General features: G+C 43.6%; 1 protein-coding gene across 4 annotated transcripts in view; it reads right to left on the bottom strand.

Moving 5' to 3' along the window:
- Positions 1-13,506, bottom strand: part of HGD (homogentisate 1,2-dioxygenase) — a 44,015-nt gene that overhangs the window by 4,512 nt on the left and 25,997 nt on the right. For 2 of the 4 annotated variants that reach the window (XR_011529465.1, XR_011529464.1), the window contains exons 6-12: positions 12,982-13,073; positions 11,522-11,556; positions 10,629-10,708; positions 9,990-10,089; positions 7,775-7,899; positions 5,068-5,172; positions 2,322-2,792 (exon numbers count right to left, since the gene is read on the bottom strand). Coding sequence is in view for 1 of the 4 variants with exons in the window: in XM_008514636.2 (XP_008512858.1) it covers positions 2,666-2,792; positions 5,068-5,172; positions 7,775-7,899; positions 9,990-10,089; positions 10,629-10,708; positions 11,522-11,556; positions 12,982-13,073 (664 nt within the window). In the remaining 3 variants the exon portion in view is untranslated. The remainder of the gene's footprint in view (positions 1-2,321; positions 2,793-5,067; positions 5,173-7,774; positions 7,900-9,989; positions 10,090-10,628; positions 10,709-11,521; positions 11,557-12,981; positions 13,074-13,506) is intronic. The other 2 variants (XR_011529463.1, XM_008514636.2) reach the window with 1 other exon arrangement.

The following is a 13,506-nucleotide window of genomic DNA, read 5'->3' as shown; positions in this document are numbered from 1 at the left end:
CAATTAACTAAGTAGCCATCCCTATCCTGCCCAGAAAACAAAATGCTGTTGCAGGCTCCTACAAAAAAGGTAAGACCCAGATCATAGCTCTACTTGCTTCTTCATAAAACAGAAATAGAGGAAAAGAAATCACTGTAAGCATCAAGTGTCTATATTTTAAAAGCAGTTCTCATGACTGAAATATACTGTCACGTTCCTCAATCTAGTATGTGTCCTCAGGGTCACCTTCATGGTTAAATTTTAAGAAGACAGCAAGACAGAATTCAGCTTTGATCTCAATATGAATTTAGGTAGCAATGAGTTTGGTGTGACATTTCTACATCATTTTCCATATTTCAAAGGACAGTGGGAGGGCAGACCTTGCCTTTCTGATTAATGCTGAATCCAGTTGACTAAGGTACATTAAGATTACTGGAGGCAATATTTCTACAGAAATAATTCTCCACTTCTCCTATAAAGTCACCTCAAAGTAGAAAGATTTTGATTATTGCTATGGCAATATTTTTAATATCTCTGGTAGAAATAATTTCTAACTTGGGGTTCTGTGGTTTTTCCAACTAAGTTAGGGCAATCATACTTTTCTGAGATCTTATCTATCCTGAGCCAAATTTACTGGGGAGTCTTTTAAAAAATTGTAAGAGGCATATCACAAGGCCATTTGTTTCAGGCAGCCTGAACTACAAACCAAAATCAATGAGTGGGTTGAGAGCTGTGTCCCAGTAGCAGACTTGTCCAAGTCAGGATGCTCTGTTGTCCCTGGCCCTGGGTGGGGAGACAAACCCAGGCCAGCGTTTCTCAACATGTGGTCTGCAGACCTCCTGCAACAGAACCCCTGACTTGCTAGTTCAAAATGCAGATTCTGAGGTTCCACCTCAAAACCAACTAGTTATACTCTCTGAGAGTGGATCTTGGGAATAAATTTTTTTTTTAAAAAAGCATTCTAAGTGATTTTGGTATCCCCTAATGTTCTGAAAGTGTGGCCCCTGGAAGAGTAGCATCAGCATCACGTGAAAATTGTTACAAATGTAAATTCTCAGGCCCCATCCTGGACCTACTGAAGCAGAAAGTCTGAGGGGGGCCCAGGAATCCGTGTTTTAAAAAGCCCTCTAAGTGATTCTGACACATACTAAGATTTGAGAACCACTGCCTCAGGCACACAGGGCAACCTCAATACAAGAGCTATGTGAAATAGTGAATTACCAAGGACTAGCATATGAGGCACAGGCTATAAACAAGAGCGAGTCTCTCTCATGACAGCAGGCCCTCTAGGGGACTAACTTCCAGGAGGAGAACAGCGAGGGCCTGTGATGGGCTTGACACTCTTCAGAAAGGACATAGTTTGTTACGACTCTATTCACAAAGTATCTGCTGTCTTTGTGGTGGTAATTGATTGTGTCCTTTTCTCCACCATAAGGGTGTCACCTGAAAAAGGCGATGCTGGAATTTGACCATGAAGAGGCCTTCTTCCATCCTGAGGGCCTTGCTTCCCTGCCCTCTGCAAATGCTTAAATTGCCCCTTCAGCACACTGTTGTGTCCTGTTGAGCCCTGGGAGCTGGTACATAGAGAGAGGGGCCTCAGATAGACAGAAGACCCTGAGGTTACCTAAGGAAAGGGGTTTGTTTTTTAGAATGTTCCAGCTGAAGTGCACCTCAGAGTCTTTCCAGAACTCCATGTACAAAAATGCAATCTCCAGGAATTGGAATTGCACACTGACCTTTAGCTTGGATTTACAGCCAGCTCCTGCACAATTAAAAATACCAACCTCATTGAGCACAGCCATGAAGTACCGTATTCATTTTTGGTGATGCATTCACTTATTAAATAAATATTTATTAGATGCATGTCATGTACTGGACACTGCGCTAGGTACATCAGTCAGTGGTCATGACTGTCTGCTCTGGCAACAGACTGCCTTGAGTTGGATCCTGCCTCCGCCACTTAACTAGCTGTGAAGCCTTCAACAACTTACTTAATCCTTCTTGTCTCAGTTTCATCTTCTGAAGAAGAAAGGGGACAATGAAACCACCTATCTCTTAACAACCGTTATGAGGATCAAATGAGTTAATACTTTTCAAGAACTTAAAGCCATAGAAAATGGTCAAGAATTATTACCTATTAGTAATAATATTATTAATAAAGTAAAAATAGTAGATTTGGTAAGTTCTATTCTAGGCAACAAATGCTCTGCGGAAACTGCTTCCAGAATGGAATCCATCCCCTAGAGTGTTTGCTTTACCCTGCCAAAATAATTGGAGAAGGCACATTTTCTGCCTCTTAAACCAGACTTAAGTAATGAGCTTTCCCAAAACAACAAACTCACCAACAACATCCCACCGTTCTTCTCCTCCCAAAAGAAGCATCTGAAATGTAAAGAAACTTCTTGCTTCACACTTTACCAGCCTTTCTGCCTCTCTCCAGGGCCAGAGGAACTGGGTATTAGGCATTACACAGTATTTCCTTTTCAGAGTCAACACATCACTGCCATCCCCACAGAAGATGTGGTATTTAAGCAACTTAAAGTCTAGGTCTCAAGTGGCAGGATCCTGAACTCCACCCTGGGCAGAATTTTCCAGAAATACCTCCAGCGGTATTCTGGATGGGTAATGCTCACTGCTTTGCTGTTTCTTTGGTTTCCAAATGCAGCTTGGTAAAAGAGAGACTTACTATGGTAATAAGGAGGCCTGAAGGTCTTGTCAGCAACCCCCCATCGAGGTGGGAAGATGACAAAATCAGCGATGGCCACTCCAGGGCGGACAGACTTGGCAGTCAATACTGTGAAAATGGATGGGTCCTGTGGAAGCACAAGGAGAGATAACACATGATGAAAAGGAGGTAACTGGACAATGACACACATGTCACCCACACATGAAGGGGTTTTCAAGTGACACTCTAATTTCTGATCAAACAACACAGGCCAGGCTAAGAAGTCTGGGCTTGTAATCAAGGTGCAGTAATCACTCATCTGACTTTCCCCTCTTGCTGTGCTTGAAGCGAAATGAATTAACACCAGCTAAGAGGATTCTGAGTGGCTTTTTCACCCTGCTGAGTCCCCATTTCATGTAAGTACTACCCCGTGGGTCTGAGAACCTGTGGGACCTGCCTCCCAACCTCAGGTCAGGGTGACCAGAGCTGCGATGTACTGCAGGAAGCTCTTGGCACAAGTGACGCTCAAAGGAAGGTGGAAATAGAAATAAAATGATATCCAAGTTTTGGCACAGATGTAGAAAGTGCTTCTCTTTGGGGGAATCACAGAGACTCCAGATGGTACGCTCATTGGTTTCTTGCCCTTGTATGACTCTCAGGTCTATAATACACCACTTACATCATTAGTTTGGGTGGTGGTAATGTAGAAGGGAATAGGCTGAGGGACAATGTTATGATTTTAAAAGAACTTCAGAATCCTTTAGTGGAAAGACTGAGATTCAATTTAATTGAAATCAATAGTCATGCTTGCTTTCAGATGCCAGGATGCGTCTAGAACTCAAAGATGAGTGAGATCTATTCCTTGATCTTTTAGCATGACTGGTGGTAGCGTGTGTGGGGGGAAGTGAAGGGGTAATAAAACAGGGGCACGGACAACTCATCACAGCACGATGCCATGGGCGATCTAGCTTTATAGATGGAGATCCAAGGGAGTGTGGAGAGTGCCCACCTCTACCTGAGAGGATCAGAGAAGGCTTCAAAGAGGAGGTGATATTTGAGGTAGGTCCTGAAGAATGGAAGGAGAAAGAAAAAAAAGGACATGAGGGAGGGAGTAAGGAAAGAAGGAAAGAAAGAAAGAAAGGAAAAGGCATTTTAAGTACAGAAAAAAGGAAAGACATCAAAATGCACAGAGATTTTGTTAAGAGGCAAGAAAGCTAAGGCCCGGGGTGCATTGGCAAAGGGAGAGGGGCAAGAGGTGGTACTGGAAAATGAGTCCAGGGCCAGATGGCGAAGAGCATCGGATACCACGCTTCAGAGCTCAGACTTAATTCCAAACCACGGGGAACCTGCAAAGGTTTTCAAATGCAGTGGTAGAGTGATCAGATCTGAATTTTGGAAAAACAACTATAGCAGCGGTACAGAGGAGACGGAACCTATGTAAATATGAGTCAAAAACCACCCTTGTTGCTGTGAGAGTTAACACTTCCTCATCTGTCATGAGAAATGATCTGAAACTGTTAAAGAAGAGGTAGTGAGGCTCAAATCAAACTGATTCTACCAGTGTCTCAGGATCCTTTTTCATACTGTTTGGGGCTTGGTGCCTCGTTTTCTTTTCCCTTTTGGTTTTATTAAGAGTTGCTGCTCTTCAGAAAGGTAGTTTTGTCCCCCCAGAGACAAGCTGAACTGGCGCAGAGTAATCTTTCTCTCTCTGGTTCTTCAGCTTCTGCTCCAATTACCCCTCCTGCTTGTAGGTTAAGTTCATCTATTATGAACTAGGCTGCAAAGTGAAGTTTCCCCCAGGGTCTCAGAACTAGCACTTTATCACCAATATGGGGCTTTGGAGGCCTGCACTGTAGACAGGGACCTATTTGTGGCTTCTGAATTGAGTGAAAAATATGACCAAGTTCATACTCTGGAATTTCTTTGCTTTAAACTCAAGCCCTGAACATCAGGAGGAACTTTAGAAAAGGGCCGTCTGCTCCACAACTGCTAAAACAGCCGAGAGTGGCGGCACTGGACTACGCAGCCGGAGCAAGCAGACTCTTGGTATGGGTGAGCAGGTCAGAGAAATTTCCAAATCCAGAAACGTTCCTTTCTCATCACCCATCTCTAACATTAGCTGTTGTTTTTCTTTTTGGGATACATTTTCCATGAAGAAACTAAGTTCTTAACCATTTAGGAGAGTTACTAAATTGTGTTGAGCGTCTGGCTCGGCTCTTGTACTAGCTATGTTGTTTACTCCTTCGCCAAAGTCTTGCTGCAGGTGATTCAAATTCCTATCAGCTCAACGACAAATGACTGTATCTAGAGCTTCCAAGGGTGACAGTGGAAATGTTAAATCTGTGAATGTCAGGGGTCTACTGTAGATCCCTCCCACCCAAGTGTTCCCCTATCCCCAGGGCCCCTCCATGGTCCAGACTTACCGCGTGGTCAAAAGCCACTGAGTTGATGACCATGAAGTTCTCCAAGTTGTACTTGTAGGGTGTATAGTTCCCGTGCCAGGCCACAACATTGAACGGGGAGACATCCTGATCACAACAATAGCAGGAAATGGTGATCTTAGCACCTAAGGCTTTTGTAGCTGTGATTCCACAGTTTGTACTTGGAATTACTGCCTCTTTTTTGATTTGATCTTGTCCTCATAATTTAATAAGACCATCCTTTGGGAGAAGTATAACCCTGAATCATTTTGTAGTTGCTTCATACATCCTCAAACTGTCCCTTGCAAAGCCACGAACCCTATTTTTCCAGTTTATAAACTGCAGCTGCCTCTGATCACATGTGCAGCAGAAGCACAACACATTCTCCAAGGAGTGCCTTTTTAACACAATTGTGAGAATCTGTGGACGCAGCAGTTCTCAGTCTGGGCCGCCGTCTGGGTTTCCTGGTGCAGAGGGCAGGCGCTTGCTCTGACTGCTTTCCAGGTAATTGCTGCCTAGAGGGGCTTCTGGTAGACCTAGTGCCTGGGACGGTGAGTGCAGCAGGGCAAGAAGGTCCCCAAGAGTTCCAGCCCCAAGGGCTGGAGACTTCTGAGCAATCCTAAGCTGATGCTTCTTGGGCCTGCCCTGGGGTAGGAGAGGATCAGTGTTCTGTTATAGGAAGGTAGTCCTCACCGCAGTTATGGGTCTGTTCTGGAAACAGAATTCAATTCAGAATGTTCTAGAGACTTTACTGAAGGGACCACTCACAGAGGTGTGATTAGGTTTAGGTGAACTGACTCGAGATGGTGAGGTATCTGAGCCTAGCAACAAAGGGAAGACATTGCCATTCTTAGACCTGTGAGATATGGGAAGGAAATGTTGTTGTAAGACTCCAGCAAGAGCTAGAACCATGAAGAAGGGGGCTGCCCCGTGGTGTGCTGGTAAATATTTAACAACTAACTCTGGAAAAAAAAAATAAAAAGCTCTGATTTACAGCATTTGTTGATTTCTGGAGTATAAATACTCTTACTATGATCATTTTTGAGGTACCTATGTGATGTCACCGAACACAAACCTGGGAAGAGATGTGTATATCAGCCCTTGCAAGCCAGTATGAACTCGCTCCAACACACCACTGGGGCTACCTAGCAGGGTCAGAGATCACGGAGGGATGCATTCCCAAACAGGGAAGGAGCAGGAGAAGAAAAATCCTGACTTGTCTTTCCTCCTGCCCTCTGATTTTCTGTGAGGACCTCCCTCTGGTTGAACCCCACCAAAAGCCAGCTGGCTAGGGAGGCTGGGTGATATGGTCCATATAGGTCAATCTCCCAGGGCACAGCTCCTGGTAGAGAAGGGAGAATGGATCAGTGGGAACTCACACAGAGAATAACCAGAACAGGGTCCACTTGGAAAGTGGAAACCCATGGCTGCCTTTAGAATAGTGGTTCTCTATCAACTGTATGTCAAAAACTAATATGGGGAACATGCTTAAAATGTAGATTTTGATGCAGATTTCCACACCCCAACCCCAGAGGTTATCATTGGTTTTTTTTTTTTTTTTTTGGTAACACCTGTTGCCAATCTTCCTCTTTTTGCTCAGGGAAGAGTGGCCCTGAACTAACATCTGTGCCAATCTTCCTCTATTTTTCATGTGGGACACCAGCACAGCATGGCTTGATGAGTGGTGTAGGTCCACACCTGGGATCCAAACCTGCAAACCTGTGCTGCCAAAGCAGAGCAGACTGAACTTAACTACTACACCACTGAGCCGGCCCCATGAGAGGTTATCATTTTTGCCAGGTGGAAGTAGCATCTAAGGATCTTCATTTTAAATAACCCTCCCTATGAATTTCTGATGTAAACAGTCCTGAACCACATTTTGAGAATCTTGGCCCAGTGAGTGTGAGGTTGACAATGTGTCAATGAGGGTGACAATTAACCCTCATGGGTTAATTTTAAGTGCCAAACTAGTTGGCCTCTGCTTTTTAGCATACTTTCTAAGTGCTGTCCAAGGAAAATAACATGGGTTGGCAAAATATAAGCAATAAGTCAAGTGAGCAAACATAAAGCAGACAAATAATGGTAAACAGTAGAAATCTTTGGATAATTTTTGTTATATTATTACTTTGTGCTAACATATTACATATTCAGTATATTGAGTAATAATATAATATATATGCCTTTGCTTATCTTCTGAGTTTGCCAGGATGGTGGTATAAACCAAATCAAACTAATTAACTGAGTTCTACTTGTTTTGTATCAATCATTGCTTGTATCTGAAATATGGTAGCCATTGGTGAATATAAATCTTGGATGATCTGCTCATTAACTTGTTTCCCTTTTCAGAATATATTACCCTGCCTGTATATTATGTTTTCCACGCCATTTATAGAGACCTACATATTGCCAGGATTTTCAGTGCTTGGTGAGTAGAAAGAGCATGACCTTTGGGGTCAGACAAATATGGGTTCAAATGCTGGTTCTGCCATTTACTGTGACATTTGGTAAATTATTTGTCACTACTTGGCCCATTTTCATGACTACAAATAAGGCAAATAAGGCACTATTTGCCTTATTTGTGGTACCTTAGTGATACGGTAAAGATAAAAGAAATATAATATGGGTAAAGTACTTAACATTGGCCTTGGAGGTCAGTAGGTACTCAATAACTATTCACTCCCTCCTTTGCCTACCGATCTTCTTACTTTACCTGTTTAGCAGCAAATAGCTTTCCCTGGTATTTGTTAATCACGGTGTAGCCACCTGGTACTTGGCGATCTTCATACCAGGCAACAGGTATCAAGAAATCACGAGGATTGGCCAAGCCATTGGCTCCTAGAACACAGTGACCCAAATGTCTTTTAGACACTTCTGAAATCACACAGGAAAGATGCCCACGGCTGCACTAAGAGAAAGGGCTTTCTTCCACATCAAGAGCCACCCCACAATTTGCTTTCATTGTTCAAAGACCCATTGAATTCCCAGTCTTGTATCTTTCCAGGAAGACCCAAGGAATTTGGTCAGAAAAAAGTCATGAAAATCATCATTATCATTGCAAGCATCACCTCCTAAAGTTGTAAAGTGAATATGGTTTATAAAGCCACTTTACATGCATTATCTCATCACTACAGGGGAGGGGAGGAGAAGAGAGGAAGAGACTATAAAAGAGGAAAAGGGAAGATATGGTAGAATACTAGACCTTTTTTTCCAGGAAAACACTGATGACTCTAGAATTCATCTACAGTCCTTGATCTACAGTCCTTGAGAAAGGAGGGGTCCATACTGTTGCCCAGACTCGCTTCTACTCCTCAGACAGAACTCAGAATCAATCCATGTCTGTAAAACAGCTTTCCAGCCTGACAAATCTGTCTGCCACTCAGGGAAAAACTATTCAGGTCTTGCCAGCTTACCTCTACTTAGGAGCAAGTGTTCCTCCAGAGAAAGAAAATAAATCAAAAGACCAAAAATGAGAAGCGTAAGTGCAAAAACATAATTTAACTCTGAGAGGAGAGACCTGGGGAGTGTTTTATCATTTCCAGCTCCTAGGGTTAAAAAATATAAGCCCCCAGCTGGTTAGTAAATTATATATATTTTCCAGAGGGTACGTGTTCCACGGAACCTGGAGGCTATGCTGACTGCAGAGCAGCAGGAAGCCAGACCCAAGTGGGAAGAGCGGGTGGTGAGCGGATGACAGACGGCCCACCATGGCTCCAGCTGCTTCTCTCCTGCCTCCCACCTTCCTCTGACTATTTGGATCCCCCCAGGGGAGTGACCAGAAGGCACATGCTGGCCTGTCCCTGTTTTGCTCTAAAAAAGCTGTTGACAAGGAAGGGAAGAACTGGGAGGTGTGGCTACCACTTTTAGCAAACATGCCAAAGACAAAACCAAGGGCCGATTTTTCTAACCACTCCTTTCACTCCAAGAGATGTTTTGAGAACAACCCCTCCTACCACCTTCATTTCTCTCCTGCACCTCCTGCTCCAGCTTGCCAGAAGAATCGGGGGTGGGGGGACCTTGGTTCACTTTTGAAAGTTTTAATCTGCATCATGGAGGCTGTGGTTTCTGGCTCTCTCATGGCCCTGAATGATGTACCTTTTCTGACTGTTAAATGTGTAGTTTTGCAGCGTGTGCTCAGTAGGCGTGTGAAGTTCATAGACTACATGTCTCTCAGTCTGTTTCCCCTTTCCATAGGAATATATCCCCTGCCATTTTTGTGGTTTTCCCCACTTTATTGTCTATATACAACCTATTGACTTAAGAAAATGATATCTCTCCCATTCACAAAGCTTATTCCCACTTGTATGCTTCTCCATTAGCTGCCTCTTTCCTCTTTCTTTTTCTTCAACTTTTCTTCAAGAATTAGTTAAATATCTCTTCTGTGAAGCTATTTCTGGTGACTTGGCCCACAGTGACCCAAGTTTTTACATCCTTTAGGGCATACACTGTAACAACCACAAATCTATTAGATACTGTCTTGTTCTCCAATGGCCTATATACTATTCTAGAGAGAAATTTATAACGGGTTGCCTTCGGTCATTTTCTGTTATGCCTGTACTTCATGGAAGCAGTTTGTGTTACCCCTGATGAGGTTTCTGTCATTACCCTCAGCACAACAAGGGTGCTGAGATGAGCTGAAGTGTTGATGCACTGATGAGCTAATTAATGAAGATTTCATTTCATCAGTCGGACAGCCATACTGATGAAGCCCCTGAACTTAGATGTCTGAAAAAAATGCCTGGAATTGCTCAGAGAGCTTCAATAGGTTTCTGAAATTCTCAACTATACTTGATCTAGAGAAGAAGTTGTCTAGAGAGAAAAGTTGAAGTTTGAGTGAGATAATGAGGGGAGAAGGATGTTTAACTTTCATGCAATTATCTGTCTTCTATATCTCAAGCCAGGCTTAGGGGCTTGTAGTGAAGATTTACCAATTGGTCCCAGGTCAGGCAACTCAAAGTGGACGCCATAGACCTCCAGGATGTAGCCCCTGGTCTCCTCGAAGACATCTATGCTGAACCGCATTCCTCTCTGGAACAGGAAGCAGACATTGGTGTGCCCTCCCAAATCCCAAATAAAGAAGCTGCCCCAGAGCCACAGCCGGCCCTACATGCATGAGTAAAGCCGTAATCTGTTGAACTATGTTTGAGAGGTGACCAACTCAAAGATAAGTTAGAAAGAATAATTTAACTCCTACTCACATCTGTGATGCACACCAATTCTAGTCTATTCTCTCATTGGGTTCAGACGTAACAGTACCCTGATTTAGCCAAATTTTTAAGAAATCCATCTTCACTGCCCTCCACCCCCATCCAGTGTCTTATCCAGAGTGTCCTTAAATATTTAGGAAAGCAAATTGACAATGCTCTTTCCTTGGTGATTGTGTGCTATTTTAAAACAAAGCAGGCACCCAAGCCTGCTCACCCCTCTATGTAATTCAAACTCCCTCCCCATTGCCCAGACATGACAGAGGAATTTTAAAGTTGGAAAATTTTGGAGTTAGTAGCAGCTGCAACATCTGATTGCTCCCAAATTAGGGAGAAGCAGGGAGAAGGGAACACAACACCAACCTGAATGACGCAGATCTCGTTGGGCTGCACAAGCATCTTGCCAAACTCAGTGTAAATGAGAAGTTTCCCTTTTTGAGGAACTAACAAAAAAGACAGGGCAGCCGTGAGCAACTCTTTTCATGAAAGAACCACTTCATGAAGAGTAAAAGGCTTAAGGGCTGCATTTGCTTTTCCATTCCAAATGAAAAGAGCTTTATTGAGTCTCAGGTGGGAAAACATATATCCTGACAACTTAGGTTAGCTATTTGACTAGAAGAATGTGAAGGAAAAAACTGACTCTGCCATTTTCTTGGTTACCAGGTCAGGAGCTTGTATATGCACAATTCTGTAAATTAACCCAAAAGGACCACAGAAATAGCACGGAAAATCACCCATTTCTGATAATTCCAGTAGGAGGCTGGCATTTGCACGTCTAATGTCTGCAACAAAATGGTCACTCCAAAATATTGGTACTAAAACCATCCAAAAGAATAAGCAGACGAGAAATCTCTAATAGACATTCCATTTTAGATAGTCTCATGAAAATTTGTATTTAAATTGCAGATATCAATGACAGATGGTCTTTTCTTGGGTGAGTTTGAAGGCAAATTGAGTTGTCTTAGGTTAATCACATGTTGGTATTACTCTTCGTTTCTTTTCAGCTGCCCAGATCTCCCTTATCAGAAAGGCCGAGCAGAAATGGGCAGAGACAGAGGGACCAGGACAGAGAGTAGGGGCTTTAGGTACACTGAGAATCTTTTCCAGACCACCAACTGCCTTTAGACCTCAGTCTGCATATTGCACGAAACAAGACAAATAGAAAGATGAAGGAAAATAATACATATAAAATTAAAAAGCAGCTTGTGACTAGGGATCAGTAAACAGTGAAGGGGTCTGAAATCTTCAAAACTTACCAATCAAGAAGTCCCCATCTGAATTGCAAAAACATCTGAAACATATAGAATAATTCCTGTGATTTTCTATTTTAACACTGTCCAGACAAATTAGTTTCCTTCACAATTTATTTTTCAGTATCCACTACGTGCCAGGCTTAGTGCTGGGTATAACACGGTGATCAAAATGACCCAATTTCTTCCCTCAAGGACCTTAGAGTCTAGTAGGAAGTCAGATAGCAGTCAAACAATTACAGCACTATATCATCGCAAACCATAATGGCACTGTGAAAGTCAAGTTCAGAGGAATGAAAGAATGATGGAGCTGATCTAGTCTAAAGGCTTCCCTGAAGAAGGTACATTTAACCTGAGATCAGAAGGAATCATCTAGGCAAGGGTTTGGGGAGGTGAGAGAACATTCCAGGCAGAAGGAAAGGCACGTGCAAATACTCTGAGGCAGGAGGACATGTGGCAGGTTGAAGGAACTGAATGAAGCCTAGTGTGGCTCAGGTAGAGAGAGAGGAAGTGCTTGCTGTGAGGGTGTACTCAAAGGGATATCTCCAGTGTCTTGCTAGGGGTGTGATCTTGGCCCTGATTCATGGTTCAGAGAAGTTAAATGACTTGCCCAAGATCACTCAGCCAGGAAGAGTGGATTGGGCTTTGGACACAATGGTCTGGTTCCAGAGGTGGTGTGCAAAACCACCATGCTGTTCTGCTTCTCAAAGAAAAGGCAACAATACCATTTACATACAGTTTCCTGATTTTAAAAAAATCTAGGGGCCAGCCCGGTGGTGCAGCAGTTAAGTGCACACATTCCACTTCTCAGCGGCCTGGTGTTCGCCAGTTCGGATCCCAAGTGCAGATATGGCACTGCTTGGCAAAAGACATACTGTGGTAGGCGTCCCACATATAAAGTAGAGGAAGATGGGCACGGATGTTGGCTCAGGGCCAGTCTTCCTCAGTGAAAAGAGGAGGGTTGGCAGTAGTTAGCTCAGGGCTAATCTTCCTCAAAAAAAAAAAAAAAAAACCTAATAAGCTCCTCTATTTAGGAACTTTAAGCTTACACAAAGTTATTAGCTGAAGCCAAAGTCTGTCAGTTTGACCTGTCACCAACAGGTGGCCCTAATGGCTGCTCATGCAGGGTGACTTTGGACTCAAAAACAGCCCTGGGGAGCCTTAGAAATTAAGGATATTCTGACCCAAACCTGGATAAAGTCAAAATGCCACTTGGACCACTCCTGCTTTCCTGTCCCCATTGTCCCTTTTCTATTTGCATTGCTATGTGACATTCTTGTTTATGTCACAGGAGTCAGTCAAGATAGAAATGCTCACTTATTATTATTAATAAATGTATATCAACATTGGTTTGTGGAAAAAATAACAACAACAACAACCACAACCACAACAACAACCCAGCCTTCGCCCTCTGGCCAACAGCTCTTGGGGAATGGGGATGTCCTGACCAGCACTGAGCCACTTACCTATCCTCCATGGAGACGTTGCAGAGGAAAATGTGGATGGCAAGCCCATTGTTAGACCTGATGTCCCCAGCACCACACAAGGTATGCAGGCCCTGGGAGAGACCCACAGCAGAGGGAAGGGTGAATGTGAGTGGTGTCCGAGACGCCGGCCCTCCTCCTGGTCCCTGAGAGCATGAGGCAAGGTTCCACTAGGGTCTTGCCTTTGGGGCCAGTGGGACATTTGGGATCCAGGCTGCCTCTGGTGATCCTGGAATTTACTGACTCATGTTTGGTAGGTGGTGGCTCACCCTAGTTGCTAGCCATGGCCCTAGATTTTAGGACCATCAGAGGTCCTCACAGAACATCAATTCGTTACTTGGCGTTTTATCTGTTTGGTGTTTAAGATCAACCTGAAGGAGAATTTCCTTTGGAGGTAAAATCAGGCACCTAGGAGACTTGGAGAGGAAGGTTGCAGCATTAGAGACCAGTGAATACTCCTCACATACACCCCACTATGTGGGCAGCCCTCTGCTTATAAATAGGGTC

The sequence above is a fragment of the Equus przewalskii genome, chromosome 18 (genome assembly GCF_037783145.1).
Source record: "Equus przewalskii isolate Varuska chromosome 18, EquPr2, whole genome shotgun sequence".
NCBI classification, from domain to species: Eukaryota; Metazoa; Chordata; class Mammalia; order Perissodactyla; family Equidae; genus Equus; species Equus przewalskii.
This window is presented reverse-complemented; position numbering and strand designations above follow the sequence as displayed.